The sequence below is a fragment of the Daphnia pulex genome, chromosome 10, assembly GCF_021134715.1.
Source record: "Daphnia pulex isolate KAP4 chromosome 10, ASM2113471v1".
In the NCBI taxonomy this organism is placed as follows: domain Eukaryota; kingdom Metazoa; phylum Arthropoda; class Branchiopoda; order Diplostraca; family Daphniidae; genus Daphnia; species Daphnia pulex.
The window spans coordinates 14,299,855-14,317,317 of NC_060026.1; the positions used below are offsets into that span (position 1 = coordinate 14,299,855).

At 37.6% G+C, this 17,463-nt stretch overlaps 2 protein-coding genes and 4 long non-coding RNA genes across 10 annotated transcripts; 2 read left to right on the forward strand and 4 right to left on the reverse strand.

The window, feature by feature from the left end:
- Window positions 1-528: 528 nt before the first annotated feature.
- LOC124203870 (probable glutathione S-transferase 7) lies at window positions 529-3,365 on the reverse strand. 4 transcript variants are annotated; one of them, XM_046600751.1, is made up of 5 exons: window positions 3,278-3,360; window positions 1,354-1,493; window positions 1,106-1,273; window positions 888-1,033; window positions 529-816 (listed from the first exon to the last, which is right to left on the reverse strand). In XM_046600751.1, the coding sequence occupies exons 1-5, from the start codon at window positions 3,343-3,345 to the stop codon at window positions 637-639; spliced, it is 702 nt and encodes a 233-aa protein (XP_046456707.1). In that variant the 5' UTR covers window positions 3,346-3,360; the 3' UTR covers window positions 529-636. The 4 variants fall into 4 exon arrangements, with proteins under 4 accessions (XP_046456707.1, XP_046456709.1, XP_046456706.1 ...); XM_046600753.1 differs by lacking the exon at window positions 3,278-3,360 and adding an exon at window positions 1,615-1,762; XM_046600750.1 differs by lacking the exons at window positions 529-816; window positions 888-1,033; window positions 1,106-1,273; window positions 1,354-1,493 and adding exons at window positions 2,182-2,503; window positions 2,595-2,740; window positions 2,819-2,986; window positions 3,063-3,202 and having other exon boundaries at window positions 3,278-3,365.
- A 3,678-nt stretch (window positions 3,366-7,043) lies between these two features.
- On the reverse strand, window positions 7,044-7,858 carry LOC124203878. The gene is made up of 4 exons (XR_006878660.1): window positions 7,680-7,858; window positions 7,380-7,614; window positions 7,231-7,317; window positions 7,044-7,165 (listed from the first exon to the last, which is right to left on the reverse strand). It is a non-coding gene; the product is annotated as an uncharacterized LOC124203878 (long non-coding RNA).
- A 174-nt stretch (window positions 7,859-8,032) lies between these two features.
- On the forward strand, window positions 8,033-9,131 carry LOC124203882. The gene is made up of 5 exons (XR_006878663.1): window positions 8,033-8,174; window positions 8,276-8,436; window positions 8,502-8,571; window positions 8,675-8,839; window positions 8,987-9,131. It is a non-coding gene; the product is annotated as an uncharacterized LOC124203882 (long non-coding RNA).
- A 956-nt stretch (window positions 9,132-10,087) lies between these two features.
- LOC124203881 lies at window positions 10,088-10,607 on the reverse strand. Its single transcript, XR_006878662.1, has 3 exons — window positions 10,574-10,607; window positions 10,195-10,339; window positions 10,088-10,121 (listed from the first exon to the last, which is right to left on the reverse strand). It is a non-coding gene; the product is annotated as an uncharacterized LOC124203881 (long non-coding RNA).
- A 28-nt stretch (window positions 10,608-10,635) lies between these two features.
- Window positions 10,636-12,836, reverse strand: LOC124203883. Its single transcript, XR_006878664.1, has 6 exons — window positions 12,710-12,836; window positions 12,401-12,636; window positions 12,135-12,338; window positions 11,073-12,073; window positions 10,756-10,843; window positions 10,636-10,687 (listed from the first exon to the last, which is right to left on the reverse strand). It is a non-coding gene; the product is annotated as an uncharacterized LOC124203883 (long non-coding RNA).
- A 917-nt stretch (window positions 12,837-13,753) lies between these two features.
- Window positions 13,754-16,355, forward strand: LOC124203884. Of its 2 annotated transcripts, XM_046600763.1 has the most exons (8): window positions 13,754-13,970; window positions 14,062-14,110; window positions 14,144-14,476; window positions 14,541-14,695; window positions 14,755-14,959; window positions 15,057-15,302; window positions 15,369-15,548; window positions 15,607-16,355. In XM_046600763.1, the coding sequence occupies exons 1-8, from the start codon at window positions 13,866-13,868 to the stop codon at window positions 16,086-16,088; spliced, it is 1,755 nt and encodes a 584-aa protein (XP_046456719.1). In that variant the 5' UTR covers window positions 13,754-13,865; the 3' UTR covers window positions 16,089-16,355. The 2 variants fall into 2 exon arrangements, with proteins under 2 accessions (XP_046456719.1, XP_046456718.1); XM_046600762.1 differs by having other exon boundaries at window positions 14,062-14,476.
- Window positions 16,356-17,463: the final 1,108 nt, after the last annotated feature.

Genomic DNA, 17,463 nt, shown 5'->3' on the forward strand with positions numbered 1-17,463 from the left:
TTTTTATGCGATAGAGATATCGAATAACCTTTGCGTTTATTATCCATTAAATTATTTGATGAAAATAGAAACTTCATTAGTGATTTGATTCAAATTAAATCCAAATATTTGTCTGCATACCTCTGCTGGACTTTAATGTTGAGGACTTCAAAAAGGTTCGTGACGTTTCGGTGAAAATCATTTGCCGTACGCGTGGCCAAGGCCATAATTTTTTGTTCTGGTCACGATTTCACGTCTACCTGTGTAGTGTATTGTGTTGCGTGGATTCTTGTTATAACACTTTCCATAGGGCAATTTCCGAGTGCAGGGAAGCGCTTACTCCGGAAATGTCTCCCGTCATCCTGACACGGCCATTAATACAAAATGCCGCTCGTACGTACGTACATTCTAGCGCGTTCCAGCAATCGTCGCCTTTTCGGTTTCCCGAATTGTTTGCTACTTGGTCAACCGTGGAAGAGAAATAGCTACATCCCATTGCTGAAATCTATTCAACATTACAGCAAGATTCTCGGACAGACGGCGCGAAAAAACTATGTAAGTTTTGTATTTCACGTATTGTATTAAAGTAATAATCTGTGATGGAATTTTCCCAATCGGATTAACTATAGCCAACTACCAGTATAAAAAAATTTCTTGTTAATTTTCTTCGGGGTATTTTGAATCTCGAAATTCAGTCCATTTCTTGATGTTGGGCAAAGCTTTGACACGGTCAATCAGTGATTTTAAAAGTGGCGCGTCTTTCAAAAAGGCCCCACCGAATTTCACTTCAATAAAGTCCGAAAAGAAAGCGTAGTAAGCCAAATCTGCCGCAGTTAGCTGTATGAATATAGAAAAATGTGATGGTTCAGAATCGCAATCGTTTGTTTGGCAAGCTGTGGCCAACTCACCTGCTTCCCAACTAAATATCCGGTGTTGTTCTTTTTCAATTGTTTTTCGACAGCGACAACGTGCGAAGCAATCGTGTCAGTCATGAATTTTTGATACAATTCTTTCTGCTTTGCGGGATCTTTCTCCATGAAAGGCACCGCTGCAGCTACACGTCAACAAACATTATTTTAATTAACAGAAAATGTTAATAACACCTTTTTTTTAGAATGGTATTTACCGTTTAGCAGGTCGTGAATGTTTTCAATGTACATGTCAGTCTGAGCCTGTTCCCACTCGTCTTTGCCAGCTAGCCCGTATTTTCTGGCCAGATAGCGAGCAATGGCGTTGGACTGGGCCAGTACTTGGCCATCAACTTCCAGAATAGGAACTTGACTAAAGGGCGTAGCTAATATGCAGTAACAAGAAAATTTGTTGTAACTAGATTTGCGGGAAGTTAATTTTAAAAGCAACACGCGGAATACTGACTGGGTTTTATGTTCGGCCATTCGCTGTGGGAGAAGCGGACGTCTTCAAATTGAACGCCGGCCTGGCTAAAGATGAGACGGGACAATTCGGCACGACCTCGACGCGGGTTGTTAAAGTAGTGAAGCTTGTAAACAGGCATACTATAATTTAAATTACCATTGAAAAAGAAATTAAAGCGATTAAAGAGAGATTAACAGATGGTTTCCAACATTTTGGGTCAATGGCAATAAATATTCAGCACATAGGGTAAAACCTAGATACCTGAATTTGAATGACTTGTTCGAAAAATTTCTGAACCGATCTGTTGAGTGAGAAGTTTACAACTGGACATCCAGCGCCGAACCTCTTCTTTAAGTACTTGTCCGCTCTCGCAGCAACTATTATTGCATCCTTCCCGAACCTTAAAGCGCCATATCTTTTTTAAAAATCTTTTAAAAGTGTGACGAAATACTTGCCTTTGATTTCGTATATTCGGTACAGTACTATACTAACACCAAGTCACGATGACTTGCATTAATTCTTTAAATACTATATTTTTATTTAGGCATTATTCACTGATGCAAAGCCTTCGTTCCCCTTATTTCAGTTTCTTCATTCTTTAAATCATTTTGACACATATGTAAGTGTACACACTAGCGTTCCCGATTTATCTTCTATCTCTATCTCGAATTCCAATGTCCAACAATCGTCGTTTTATTCGGTTTCCCGAATTGTTTGCTATATTATTTGGTCAAGCGTGGAAATTAAATAGATACATCCTCTTATTGAAATCTTTTTATTGAATTAATCTTTTATTTTAATTTTGTGACAGACTAGCTAGCGCGAAAAAAAATTTAAAGTTTTGTATTTCACGTATGTATTTAAACAAAAATCAGTGTTGTACAATTTTTACGCTTAAAATTGACGATGGAATTTTTCCGATCGAATTATTAGTGATAGCCAAGTATCATTATAATAATATTTCTTATTCATTTCCGTCAGGGTAGTATTTTGAATTTCGAAAATCAATCCATTTCTTGACGTTTGGCGAAGTTCTGACACGAACAAGAAGTGATTTTAACAGTGGCGCGTCTTTCAAAAAGGCCCCGCCAAATTTCACTTCAATAAAATCCGAAAAGAGAGCGTAGTAGGCCAAATCTGCCGCGGTTAACTGTGAATAGATGTTGTAATTAATCGGTAAAATAAGATTTGCCGCATCGTATATATATTTTTTTCAGCCAGGCAGCTGTGGCCAAACTCACCCGGTCCCCAACCAAATATCCGGTATTGTTCTTTTTCAATTGTTTTTCGACAGCGACAACATGGAAAGCGATGGTTTCGGTCATGAATTTTCCATACATTTCTTTCTGCTTTGCGGGATCTTTCTCCACGAATGGCACCGCTACAGCTACACGTCAACAAACATTGTTATAATTAACAAAAATAGGTCAAATCTGCCATATCTTGGTTGTTGTTAATTGTTTACCGTTTAGCAGGTCGTTAATGTTTTCAATGTACATGTCAGTCTGAGCCTGTTCCCAATCGTCTTTGCCAGCAAGACCATGTTGCCTGGCAAGGTATCGAGCAATGGCATTCGACTGGGCCAGCATTTGGCCATTAACTTCTAGGATAGGAACTTGCCCAAAGGGAGTAGCTATATTTAGCAAGATGAATTGATTAATTATAATTTAAACAGCGTCAAGTTGAACAAAGCAACACGGTGTACTGACTGGGTTTCATGTTCGGCCATTCGCTGTGGGGGAAGCGGACGTCTTCGAATGGGACGCCGGCCTGGCTGAGAATCAGGCGGGACAATTCGGCATGACCTCGACGCGGGTTGTCAAAATAGTGAAGCTTGTAAACTGCCATAACTAATAAATTGCCATTTAAAAGAATTAAATTCAAAGCGAGATTAAATTTCTTCCAACATTTTCAATACCTATACCTGAATTTGAATGACTTGTTCGTAACAATTTCTGAACCAATCTGTCGATAAAAAGTTTCTATCAGCATACCACTGCCCAACCTCTTCTTTAAGTACTTGTCCCGTTGTCCGCGCTTGCAGCAACTATTCTTGCATCATTCCCAAACCTTAAAGCGTCATATCTTCAATAGATCCCAATATGGTAAAAAAAAGTATGACGATATAACCTGCCTTTGATTTTGTGTACACAAGATATAGCACCAACGCCAAGTCACGATGAGTTGCCTCATTTGAATACTTTAAATATTTATTATAGGCATACACTGATACAAAGCCTCCATAGTCCATTCTCTTATTTCAGTATCTTCATTCGTTGATATCATTTTGACATACATGTACTCAAGTGTTCCCGATTTCTCTTTTATCTCTTTTAACAATGTCACAAGCAATGTCTCTTCGTTTGATTATAAGCTGCTCGGTCGCTCGTCGGTAAACAGATAAAGATAATTTGATCCATATTCCCTGCTCAGTCAGGTGTTGTAGTGTTGTTGTTTTAATCAGACCACCCCTAAGACAATGGTCTTTATCTGTGCCACTTCAGGCACTACACTACTGTGTACACTACAGCAGTTATGCGTAGAACGTTTCATTCAAAAGATAAAAATAAATTTTTATAAAGAAAGCAGAAATTTTAGTTGCTGATTTCACCAAAAATGATTGAATTTCTTTGTGTATGCAATCTACACTTATCATTTACCACATTTTTCGCAAACTATATATCAAAATCAAATATCGCGCCGTTGAGCTGAAGAAATTGGCAACTGCGCTCTCAATTCTGAGTTTCTGACGGAAGTTCGTCTGCAGTGCAGTGACCGGCTCTCGTGAAGTGAAGTATTGAAGTTTGAGCTCTTGGCATTGTTTCATTTTAGTAAGCATTCGAGTAATAAGTCCGTTCACGGATAGTTTTCTATTGTTTCTGGACTTTTAGTAGTAGTACCTGTGTCATCTACGGTTGTCTTGTTACATGTGGTTGGAACAAAGAAATCGAGTCAAGATTCCATATGCTTGAAACTGCCCAGGATTCTCAGATCACAATGGAAAAGTCTGGAAAAGTCAAAGGCTACTAAGTATTGTTAAATATTAATTGTAGCCATTTCGATTTCACCGATTTCACAAAACATTTATCCCTCTCAAACAGTATCGAATTTGTTCTTGTCCAGCCCAGATTTTGATTCATTGCTCAAAGTGACTTCACATAGAAATTTTCCAAAAATAGTTTTGTTCTGTTTTCATTTAAGTTAGAATAGTCAATCAACCACAAAATTATTTGTGTTAATCTGATTTTTGAACAGTTCTATTCTATTCAGATTCCCTGACTTCAGAAGTTGAAGACGGTGAGGTGTTGAGAGATCTGCCAGGACTCGGATTCATCACCAAATTATTTCATGTAGTAATTTACCTATGTTAAGTGAACACTCTGATTATATTGTGATTCCTTTTTCTAAGTTGAGACATGACAATTTTCGTAGAAGGTTTTTTTGGTGTTAAGATTCATTGTTGACAAGAACATCAATTTGAAGATTTTTTTTGTTGGGGGAAGGCACTTTGGATTCTTTAATTTATTTCTGAGGGTGGGCGAGGTGGCAAGATTCAAAATTTACTGTAAATTCCTCAACCCTTGTTCCGTGGTGATCTTTTTATTTGAGAAGAACAATTTTCTAAAATGAAAATTTTCTTTTCTGTGTTTGGATTCATTCTTGAAAGCAATTAGTTCATTGGTACCTTTTTTGGGAGGGATGATTATTTTGATTTTTTTTTTTTATTTTGGAGGGAGGGAGGTGGCAAGATTAAATTTTTATCTGTTACCTTGTTTCGTGGTTGTGGAGGTTAGATTCAGTTTTGAAGTGTTAATTTGAAGTACTTAATATTTATTTTGTTTGTGGTCCTATAAAATTTACTTCTTAAAGCGGTTTCATAATGAATGGTCAGTTTATTTTGATCGTTTGCTTGAATTGACCGTGAATTGATTTTCTGACTTGTAACAGGCGTTGGTATTTTTGATGAAAGGCTGCAATCTTCTCATCGCTAGGGGCATTTTTATCGAAGTCATTGTGACAGTTCTCCGATCGATCAGTAAGTTCATGTTGTCTTAACATTCAGAAAGATAAATGATTGGGTAAAATTTTGCTTTTTTATTTGAGTGGTGTTAGGAGATTTTCTGATGTTAGGAGATTCACCAGCTTTCCTATCAAACTAGAAAAAATTTATATATTTGTTGTACAACATCGAGTTAATATGAAAATAAAAATTCTTAAAGTTAAATGTGAAATAAAAACAATTAAAAATAAATAACTGGAATTGCATTTATTTTCCCACCTCCACCCACAATTCCTCCACTTTTTATACAAGTACAATTTACATACAAACATACATACTCATACAGTTAACCCGTTGGCTGCCACGCCATACAACCCATAGGTTGCTTTTCTACTACTCTACGCGCCATGTCTGAAGGATCCATGACCAAGGTGGGACTTGCCATTGCTGACAAGTCCGGGCTGACACGGTGACAGGAGAAGATGGAATGCACAACCTCTAGAATCCATCACCGTATCGACAAGGGGGAAGTCCCTATGGTGCATTGCCTAACAGGGCCTTTCGGCGAATCTGGGGCTGGTGCAACTGTCCGACCCCGTGGCAAATAAACCACGAGACCGAACAGCGCGGGCCCGTGCTACAGAGCTAACATGGGGGAACAAAGGCGTGGCAGCCAACGGGTTAACTAACACAAAACATATTACCAACAACAAAGGATGATCCGCAGCTGATATTTTTGACACACTGGCGACGTTTTTGGTGTCGGTCTTCTCAACGTCTCCTCTGCAATATCTGAAAGAGAAAACAATTCTTATGAAATGACATGGCAATTAAAGTTACACATTGGTACAAGGATCAGATTTTCTGCTCTAAACTTAAATAGGGTACTTATATTTGCTTAAAATCTAGCTGGCAATATCGAGAAATGTACGCAGAACAGAGCTCACTTGCTAGATTCATGCAAATTTTCCGGAACTATACCGGAAGTAAGCGATAGCGACTTAACCATTGAGCTCCCGTAAAAATAAACCAGATATTCGTGATCTCCATGAAATTTGGGGTCGATTAGGTGTGATTTAAACGAAATCCAAAATTTGGCCAAAATCGAGAATTTTCCTGAACTATAGTTCAGGATAATTCTCGAAACCGGAAGTACGCGTACGTACAAATAAAAACATGAACTTTACTACAAATTTGATGAGGATCACGAATATGTGGTTCTTTTGTGCGTCAAATAAATATTTACTGAACTACTGACTAAAATGAGAAAACCGGAAGTAGAAAAAAAACACATTATAAAAAATCTAACAAGTGAGCTTTGTTGGAGGAAGAGTTATAGTCAGTTTTCACTAAAAAATTCCACACAACAGCTGCCGATAAATGTTTAAAGAGATTTGCAAAGTAAATGAAACTGACTGTTTTGACAGCTGAAAATGATCGAAAAGTCATCTAGCGTTAGAAAAAAGAAACGTCTAAGTAACACACTAACACTTCTTTTACGCGCAAGAAGGGCCTGATTTTGGAATTATTACACAGACAGAGAGTTTAACGCAAATAGATTACTAGTAGATAATCTACGAAAATAAGTGAATTGTACCTGGCCATAATCCCTTGGTGAGTGACTGCAGGTTTGTCACAGCAACTGAAGTGATCCACTCGCCAGTGAAGCAAGAAAAGTTGACGTGTAGCAGCATAAGCTGTATGAGCGTACGTCTTGAAGATAAGAATGGAGCAGAACGTTGGTGGAAGTCCCTCTTCTGTCAAGGACAATATCCAGCATTGACTCAAGGATGTCCGTGGGGATTTTGCGTGCTTTTTTAAAAAAATATTTTACATTAATGAAAACATAAAAATTAAAAAAGCATATCAATTTTTACCTTTTCCAAGAAGCACACTGAAATGTTCATGATGAAAACCCGTAATAATTGCTGCATTACTCCTCAGGTGGGATAAATTTCCTGATGCTAAAGAAAGTGTTATGAAGTATTGCAGTAGTGTGGTGATAAAAAGTGATATTGATGCTTACCTTTATCATCATATAGGTGATGATTTAGTAGCCCTAAGGTATCTGACTTGGTGTGGTTGGTGTGGTAGCAGTAATTGGAAAATACCTCATACCCGCACATTTATATTCCACTATATGTGTGCTTCAAACATGAGTTTAAGGCTTTTGACAGCATGAGGATTTAATGGATGGAAAGTGACTGAGTGCTAGAAGTCAACTTGTTGGTATGACTGACAGTAGCTAATTAGCTATGCATCTAATATTTGAAGAAATAAGTTGGTATAATATGAAAATAAGGAACCTAGGTCAAGATAAACCTACACAAGATACGAAGATCCATTTGGTATTTGAAATCACAGGAATATAAGTATAAATAGCAACAATTTGTTTTGTTTCGCCCATTTTTTCGTTTCGTTTCATGACATGGGGACGTAAACAACAAGAGCGACAGTGGCGACATCTAGTAATGAGTTTTGAATCTTGTGTTAGTTGCACAATCACAGTAGCGTGAGTGCGTGACATTAACAGGCCGAGTCGTAACTTTCAAGTTTCAAAAGTTCCTTCAAAACAAATTAAACAACGGAGATCGGATTATGAGGTTACTGTTTTTAAGTAATAGATAACACAATCCTTAGCTTATGATTCTTACTGCATTCTTTACTAAATGTTTTCAGAAGTTTTCGTGTACCTACTACCTAGCCCAGACCTGGCCAACTAGGTGCTTGTGACAATAGAAATAAAATTGTCTAATCCAAATTCCAATACTGCAAGTTCGCAAGCTATTGTCTTCTGAAGCTAAACAATTTCTGTTGCAAGGTAGTTATTTTACCAAAATTTATCTGGTGTTCTTTCTCTGTTCTTTAAGGTGTTCTTTCTCTGTTCTTTTATAATGTTCACATGAACTTTTCCCTGTCAAGATTTTGTAAATCTTCAAGATATTGATGCCTTCGCCAGATCCAATTCTTTGCTGCTATCTATTTTGCGGCACCACAGCAAGAAAATGCTGCCACTTATGATTTTGTGGTAATCGCCACTTAGTTCTAATGTAGGAGGACAATGTAAGATTGATAGATTCGAGGTATTGCTTTCTGTCACTACAATATGGTTTGAAAATCTAAATAATTAAACATAATCTCCTTTCAGGTTAATCCCTATCCTCTGTTTTGGAAACCTACAAGAGATTACTGGAATTGAAGACTGATAATTTGTGAAGGTGTAGATAAAACTGATAAATTATAAGTGTATATCTGGGCTCCCTTCTTTTCTGTGGCCTGTTCCCCTAACTAACCAGGTCAATCACCCTCTGTGATAATCAGGAGGATGAGGAGGGCTCTGGTCGAACGGGGACTTGGAAGGTGGATTATCTGAGAAAAACTACTTACTTTTGGAGGGTCATGAGGAGTCTATCCGGAAATCCTGCTATGACTAATCGCTCCCTAGCAAAACTGGCCTCGTACTCTTCTCTCTTCTTCACCGGCCAGGTATTCTCCCTGGTCGCAGACAATCCAAGCAGTATCAGATAATGATTTCAGGGTTAACTCTTGAAAACAATTAAGTTACGTTAATTTGTCTTTTCAAAGAGCATTTCCATTGATGCTGAAGATTAATTCATTTTATTTTGATTCTAGGTGTTGTTTATGTTCGCGTAGTTGATGTCCGCTGTGGTACGTTGTTGCAGCCTATGCTGGTGAAAGCTCTTATTGCATGAAGTGAAACTGGCTGTTCCTTGGTCCTGCTGTCATGTTATGGAAATTGCATCATTATTTTGTTAAATTGCGTTAAATTGTCATCGTGACTATGCAGTTTATTGTTTATAAGTTAAGAAGCAGCAAAAACAAATATGGGATGTTTATGTCAAACAAGTAATAAACATGTTTTCGGGGTTGGGAAAGGAAAGTGGTGGATGTTGGAGGGGAGGATATTTCAAGTTTGGATAAAAATTTAGTTAATCTATAAAATGTATCCCTATCAATTAATCTCCAAACCCCACAAACTTATACCTTCCAATCCTTCAAACCCCGAAAACTTACACCTACCAACCCTTAAATCTATACCCTTAACCCTATAAACCAATGTTAAACCTTAACCATGTAATATCTGTAATAAATAATAATAAATACACTATATAAACTGATTTTTATTTTCTTTTTAAAATGTTCAAAAAATTCAATAAACAGAGCGTCCGGTTCAAGACGATTTACTACTGCACGAGTTTAAACGCAACCCGCCACCACCGCTGCGGCAATGAGACAAAAAGCGATGGTCAAGTTTTGCGGAAATCTGCATCGTCTTTGTAACTTGACTGACGGAGATTTCCACAAAAAATAAGCCATGGCTATTTGTTTCATTGGGTAGTGGATGCATTGTTTTAACTCGCACATGCTGTTATAGGACATGTCTACGGCCCCCAGAGATATTTATCTGGACCGAGAAGAAGAGAGAAGTACGAGGCAAGTTTTACCGGGGAGATGTAGTCATACTAGGCTTCCGGGTTAGACTCATGACCCTCCAAAAGTTTTCATCGGATCATGCGCCTTCCAAGTCCCCGTTCGACCAGAGCTCTCCCCTCCTCCTGGTTTCACAGCGGGTGAGTGACCACCGGCGGGCGTTGGTTAGTGGTTAGTTAGGGAAAGGGGGCCACAGAAAAGAAGGGAGCCCAGATTATGCACTTGTAAGTCTAACAACTACACATTTTATCAATCTTGAATTACAGCATTCTCTTGTCGGTTTTCAGCAATGGATGAAGTCCACGAAGGAGTTACCCTGTAAGCAGAATGAACATTGATTTTGAATGACAATATTATTCAAACAAGATTGTATTAACAGAAAGCAATACCTCAAATCAAGAGGCCTTGTGTAAGGAAGTAAAGGGTAGCAGACAACGGGGTAGCAAACAAGGAATCTTGTTGACTGTATAGTCCTTGTCCCTTTCCTTGAAAGGACATGACTTCTCATAAAGTCTGTCATGCCAATTTAGAAACCTGTAAATAAAAAAAATGGTCATCTTTTTTTGTCACATGATTTGTGTCATCAATGTGCTTGATGTCTATGATCTAAAAGAATAATTAAACAATAATGAAACATCAGTTTACACTCGAAATCGTCTCTTAAATTTTAGATAGATGTCAAGAGATTTAGATAGAAGTCAGATCAATATTTTAAATACATATTAGACTGCAATGAAGAAAGTTCAGAGGCATGACAAGTAAACTTACACATGAAACCATCGGTTAGTTATCCAAAGTTCTCTAGAAGATGAAATGAGAGATTGTACATGCTGCAGTTGATGATCTAGCAAGTCCACAACAGGAAAAAAAGTATGGTGAATTCTAATAAAAGATGAGAAGAATACATGTTTCAGCAATACTGTATTAATAAAGCTAGTAATGGTTGTTACCTGTATCATTTCGCTGGCACATTCAGTAGAATACAATGATTATGAACAAAATAGTTGGTAGTAGGCTGCAGAACTTTCAGGTTTCCTCCTGTAAGTTGATGAAAAACATTAGATATTTTGCATTTGTCTCACTCTTATTAACTTGGTTTACAACTGCTAATCGAACACAGAAGGCTTTTTCACAGCCTCAATCATTCAATTCTCCTCTCACACAGATTGTTCACGTTAAATATCAAACACTCATGTGGAAAAAGGCAGAAAACATTATGTAGGAAGATACATGGTGACTTTTCTATTAGTTAACACTTAGCACTCACCTCAACTGAGTGAACTTCAAATATGCTGGCAGCAGCGGTGTGACTTGCATTCTTCTTTTCTTCAGGTTGAGATAATACTCACTTTAACCACGCTTTAACTGGGCCAACTTAACTAAATAGGGCAGCAATACCAGCACGACTTTCAGAGAATCTACAAGGCAACGAACGCCAAACAAATATTTTTAAAAATTTCTCTTGATACTGCATCGAAACGTGAAAGACAGACCACCAAGCACTACCAAACACTAATCAATGTGGAGAATAGCAGCCATTTTTGTTATTGAACTGCAGTGGCACCTGGTGGGGGATTCCTGAAACTTTATTTCCTCCAATCCCAAAACTAAAAAGTGTTAAAAGAATCGGTTTGAAAATATTGTGCTTACGATTTTCAGCAACCTTAATAAATGCTCCTTCATCTTTAAATAAAAATTCATTAAAGCAGAGTCAACAGATGTATTCTAGAAAAATCAACAACGTCACAAGGATACACAGATGCAGCCGCTGTAATGTAGGTTTCGGGGGTACCATCCACAATTCCAGATCAGATCCTGACACATCGGTGCGAATTTATTGGAATCCTCGGACGGACAAGTTACGGTGTCTTCGTGCTCACAGCCTCACAGTCAGATGAGGCAAAAGAATTTGAAACGCATAAATGAAATATTTGAGAATGTTGTAAAATAAAGCGGTTTATGCTTTGTTAGGTCGCCTTATACCTTAAAAGACTGAGACTGTTGATTGGAGCAGGATGTGATCATTATCTACATAATTATTTTTCTTTCAATTCACTGCGTGTATTGGCTGTAAAATATGCTCAAGGCAATCATCACGCTTTAAAGGTACTTTGGAAAATAAAAGAAGTTCATACATCTTGGGCAAATACTCGAGTGGGACAGTTGCTGGACACTTGTGTCTAATAAATTAAATTAAATTTCACAACACAAAACCGACGCAACATCTACCTAAATCAAATATGAACTCAACCTTTCAACTCGTCCCCCCTTTGCAAAAAAGATTTCCAGTCAGGATGAATTGGGAAAATAAATAAATATTAGACATTACCTTTCCTCCTAGAATAGTGGGCCAGATTCCGTACATCGGCCTCATCGGCATGCTGGGACGAATTTCTGATCCAGGGGCCGAGGTTGTTGGACTGATGCAAATGCCTCCCGTTTCCGTTTGCCACCAAGTGTCCACAACGGCGCATTTCTCTTTGCCCACAACTTTGTTGTACCAGTGCCAAGCCTCCACGTTGATGGGTTCACCCTGGGAAGAAAATACCGTTGAAACGTGATTATGTTTAGTACGACACTTGATTAGCAACGAACCTCGAGTGAGCGGAGAGAGATGAAAACTTTTCTTTGATGCGAGTGGCCAACGCTTCCGCACTGAATCCGGCAAAGACTAATACGGAATGGACGGCTCCAATACGGGCACAGCATTGAGTCGACAGCGAGTGAACATAAATTGGTGGGACATCAATTGCCACTCGATCACCTTTTTTTTTTGTACTCCTTGAGACTTGAGAACGTTTGACACTTAATTCATCAACGTGTAAACCTCCCTGTCAGTATAATCAATTAAAATGAATGTTTTATTTTACTTGAAGAATTTGTCATAATGTTATAATATCCAACCCGCTCCTCTTGTCCAGCAGGTTTTTTCTTTTTCCCAGATGACTCGAGTGGGATCCTTTTCTTTATGGCGATCGACGCAGTTGACTCCAGGGGAATCCACAGTAAAGGGTTTGAACAGGTTTCAATCCGACCTATAAATAAATGTTTCTCTCATTTAATCTTCTGCACATACTGTAAATTGCGTATTGAACAAAAAAAGATTAAAGGAATTGAAGGAACCGGGCAATTTCTAACTGTTGGCAATTTGCCACATACGCAATTGATCCACCCCTGTGCTGGAATGAGAAAACATTGTCGGGACTCACGGCCTTAAGTCCCTCCCAGTTAGCCTTGGTGCCCTCCCCCAGCTGCGAGTACGTATAGTACTATGGGAATCAAATACGTCAAGGCAAATATTGACTGTATCATCTGCTATTGCATAACTAGACAAAGTAAATGTTTATCTCCAAAAATCGATAGCTAACTACTTGAAAAATGAATAAAAGTATTCAAACCAACTTGGTTGATGTCACGACAAAATCCAATACACAACAACAACAGAACCTATTTCTTCTGCATATTTATGCACGCTAGGCCACTATGGCGCTATTTTCTTTCACGAGTCTTTTTATTTTTCTTTAAAAAAAACCCTATAAACTAATTGCAGTTCATTCGAGTCAATAATTGATATCTATTTGTTTTTCTTTTTCTGTTTCTTTCCCTGTTTGACTAGTCCGCAGGTTAATCCCCTTGTTCAATAAAGGGAAGATTGTCCATAGCCACGTACAAAACAAATAATACCATGACATTAAACTGACATTTAAAAATTCTAATCGAAAACTTATCTTCTTATTTACAAACACAAAGACGGAAGACCCGTTGTTCTCAACTAACCTTTAAGTTGAACGCAACAACAACAGGTTCGACAAAATTCGACCATTTTATCCTTATCACATAATAAACTCGTCGACATTTTCCTTTCTCACTGTAAACCCCCCCCCCCAAATATTTGCTTTTAAATTTCGTTATCATTTTCGTTGTGTAAATTGACTAGCCGAACGGTGAGGTGGCATTAGTTGGCCATATAAATTGAAATAGATCGCAGCAGTTCAGTCGAATCGTCGAATCTAATTCAAACACTCAGCTAAAAACTAATAGAAATTTATTATTGAAGAAAATGATAAATTTTACCCGAATTTGTTTGTTGATGGTTTTGATGTTATGGACGTCTGGACCGACCAGTGCTGCGTTTTCCATTGAAGAAGAAATTCTACAATTAAAGGTAAATTACTTGAGAATAAATTAATTTAGTTTTTATTCTTTTATGATCTATTATTCTTTAGTTCCTTTAATTGATACAATTTCGTTTGCAGTTAAAAGTGGTCCAACTGGAGGCAAAAGATGCGGAAATGGAGGGAAAAAGTACCGTGCTAAAATCGCAAATTCAAGAAAAAGTTTCTGAATTGGAGTTAAAAAACGTTAAAATGGAAGAAAAAGTGACGCAACTTGAGACGAGAAATGGACAACTTGAAACTAAAGTTAAGGATCAAGAAAAAATGTTGACCCTGTTAAAAGCGTCTGAACTTGCAATTTCAGTCACTGGATTAAAATCAATTTTTAACAATGTTGATAATGCAATTGAATCAACTGGAAGGAGTGGAATCCCGAGGACATGCCGTGAACTTCGTGCGATCGATCCTTCACTTTCATCCGGAATGCACTGGATTGACCCGGACGGCCAAGGTGTCGGTGATGACCCAATTTACGTTTACTGCGATATGGCATCAGGTAATTAAAATCAAATCTTTGCTTTTAAACAAAAATTATTTAATTATTTATTTTTCATAAAAAGGATCGACTTCAATTTTACACGACAGTGAAACTGCCATTGACGTGGGTCACTGCGCCGATCCTGGATGTTATTCCAGGGCAATCAACTACAACGCATCCATGAAACAGATGGAATCGTTAATCGCGTTATCATCTGAATGCCATCAGTTCATTAAAGTAAATTTTCTTTTAATTATATTGAAACGAATTTCCCCTAATTTCCTTAATTATTGCAGTACGATTGTATCTGCGCCTCGTTCGAATACGACAACACCCAATACGCCTGGTGGAACGACAGGGACGGCAATGCGCAATACTTTTGGGCAGGAAATAAAACGAACGGAATTCACACCTGCCAGTGTGGAATTGATAAAAACTGTGTTGATTCTTCGTTGAAATGCAATTGCGACCAGGCATCACAAGATGAATTAGTCGATGAAGGTAAATTTTAAAAATATCATTTTCCTCTCAACATAACATTTTATTTTAAGGACATTGGGTTTTTTTCCTCTTTAAAAATTTGCTTATTAAAATTCAGGTCTCATAACGGACAAAAATGTTTTGCCTGTCATTCGCCTTAATTTTGGTCGAACTCAATTTGGAGGTGGAATCCACACGCTGGGACAATTGGAGTGCAGTGGATCAATCGCCGTCAATGGATTGCCCACGTCATGTGAAGATCTCTGGCGGATCGGCCACAGTCTAAACGGATTATATTTCGTCATGGAAGACGAATTAGTAAAAAATGTTTACTGCAATTTCACCAAATTTTTTAGTGAAGCAGGTACATCGTTAATGCTGATAATCAAATCGTATTAGCCGATAGATGAAATCGATTACTTTCACTTAGGTTTCCAGAGTTTAATCGGATACTCAGAAGTCAAAACCAAACCAACATATTTCGGTATGCCGACATCTTGTGACGATTTGGAGAGAGCGGGACACAGCTCGAGTGGATTTTATTCCATCAAAGGATCAGCAATGATCGAATCCGTTTTCTGCGATTTTACTAAACACCCCAGTGATGAGGGTAAATACTTTTATCATTTCATTGGGAAAACAAAATTTATTTCTATCGTTGTAAAAAGGATTTGAAAAATGGATTGGATACGCCGACGTCAAATCGGCGCCCGTCCATTTCTACGTCCAGAGAAATTCTTCATTTGACTACGAAGGAACTCCGATTCCGTTCGATTTGGCGCGGGTGAACGAGGGAAACGCAATGGATTTGAGATCGGGAATATTCACGGCGCCGCGACCTGGAATTTATTTTTTCTCTTTCACGGGACATGCGTTTATTTATTCTTCTGTCTATGTTGGGTTTGATTTTCGTCTTTATTTGAACGGGAATCGAATCGGGTCGAGTGAGGTTGACGAGTATAACGCCCCCGTTTATCAACAGAGTCCATTGACCCTCCAGTCGACGCTGAACTTGAAAATAGGCGATCAACTCTGGGTGGAGCTTGTTTATACTGATGGTTCATCCTCGTATTTGTATGACAACAATTTATACCACTACACTCATTTCACGGGTTTCATGTTGGATGAGGAAATTGTGGCGTCTCTTTGAGGTTCGACATCCAAAATGAACATCAATCATTTGGGGAAAATAATTTTAATGGGGAAGGGAAGAAAATGCATTCGACTCTAATTCATCAAGGAATGGATATTTCTTTACCAAAATCATACTGTGGATGTAATTACACTTAATAAATACACAAACCGAGTTTCAAAATTCTATCTGCAAAACTCTAGACGTTATGAACAAATAACCAATTTTGATTGCCAGATTGCAAAAAGTGGGAGGCCTTGAAATGGGAGAAAATTCATTCGCCTCTAATTCATATACGGAATGGAATTTACAAATAATTTTTTTATAGATCAATTCACTTTTCAGTTGTGCACTCGTCCAGAAAAATTCGCTTTTCTATTTCTAAAATCTAGGGCAGGGGACGTGAAAAACTCTTTTTGATTGCCAAATATAAAAATTAATTTTATTTTAAAAATTCAAAATTTCGCTTGCAATTAAATCGAAAACGATGCGTCTACACATGTCGTTTACCTTTAAAAAAGTTTTTCACTATTTCAATTTTATTTCATTAAATTTTAAATTATTTCCTTCTCACGGTGGCAGGATGGGAAAAATAAGGGAAGGGGAGGAAATTCGTTCGTCTCCAATTCGTGAAGGAGTGGAAATTTCTAAACGGAAATTGAACTGTTTGAAATTGAAACTAGATTTACAATATAGAGGGTAGACTAGAAATGGGGGAAAATTCATTTGCTTTTAATTTTTTAACCGATTGGAATTTTCTCAAAATTTCTTCACAGTTCCATATACTCATTATAGTTTTGTATGACTCAACGAAAATTCACGGATATTTACTATCTGCAAAATCAAGGGAAGGGAATTAGATTAGTCTCTCCCCCCCTACAAAAATTAATTCAATTGCCAAACACTGCTTGAAATCACGTAAAATTTCAAGCTGATATTTTAAAAAAGCAAATAAATAAAAATGTTTAAATCAATAAAACAAAAAACTAATTTTGGGACTAAAAAAAATTGGGAAGGGGAAAAAATTCGATCGACTCCAATTCGGGGAGGAGGGGGAATTTCTTGACGAAAATTGAACAGTGGATGTAACTATGCATTTATAATGCACACACCAGTTTTCAATTTTCTACCTATAAAAATGTGGACGCGACAAGAAGAAAACCAAATTTGATTGCCGAATTTACAATATAGAGGGATTAGAGGGTGGACTTGGAATGAGAGAACATTTATTCGTCTCTAATTCGTTTACGGAATAGAATTTCCAAATAATTCTTTTTACTGATGAATTCACATTTCAATTGTGCAATCGTCCATAAAAAATCGCGTGTCTATCTCTAAAAATAAGGGCAGGAGACGTGAAAAATCTCATTTTAATTGCCATTAAATTAATTGA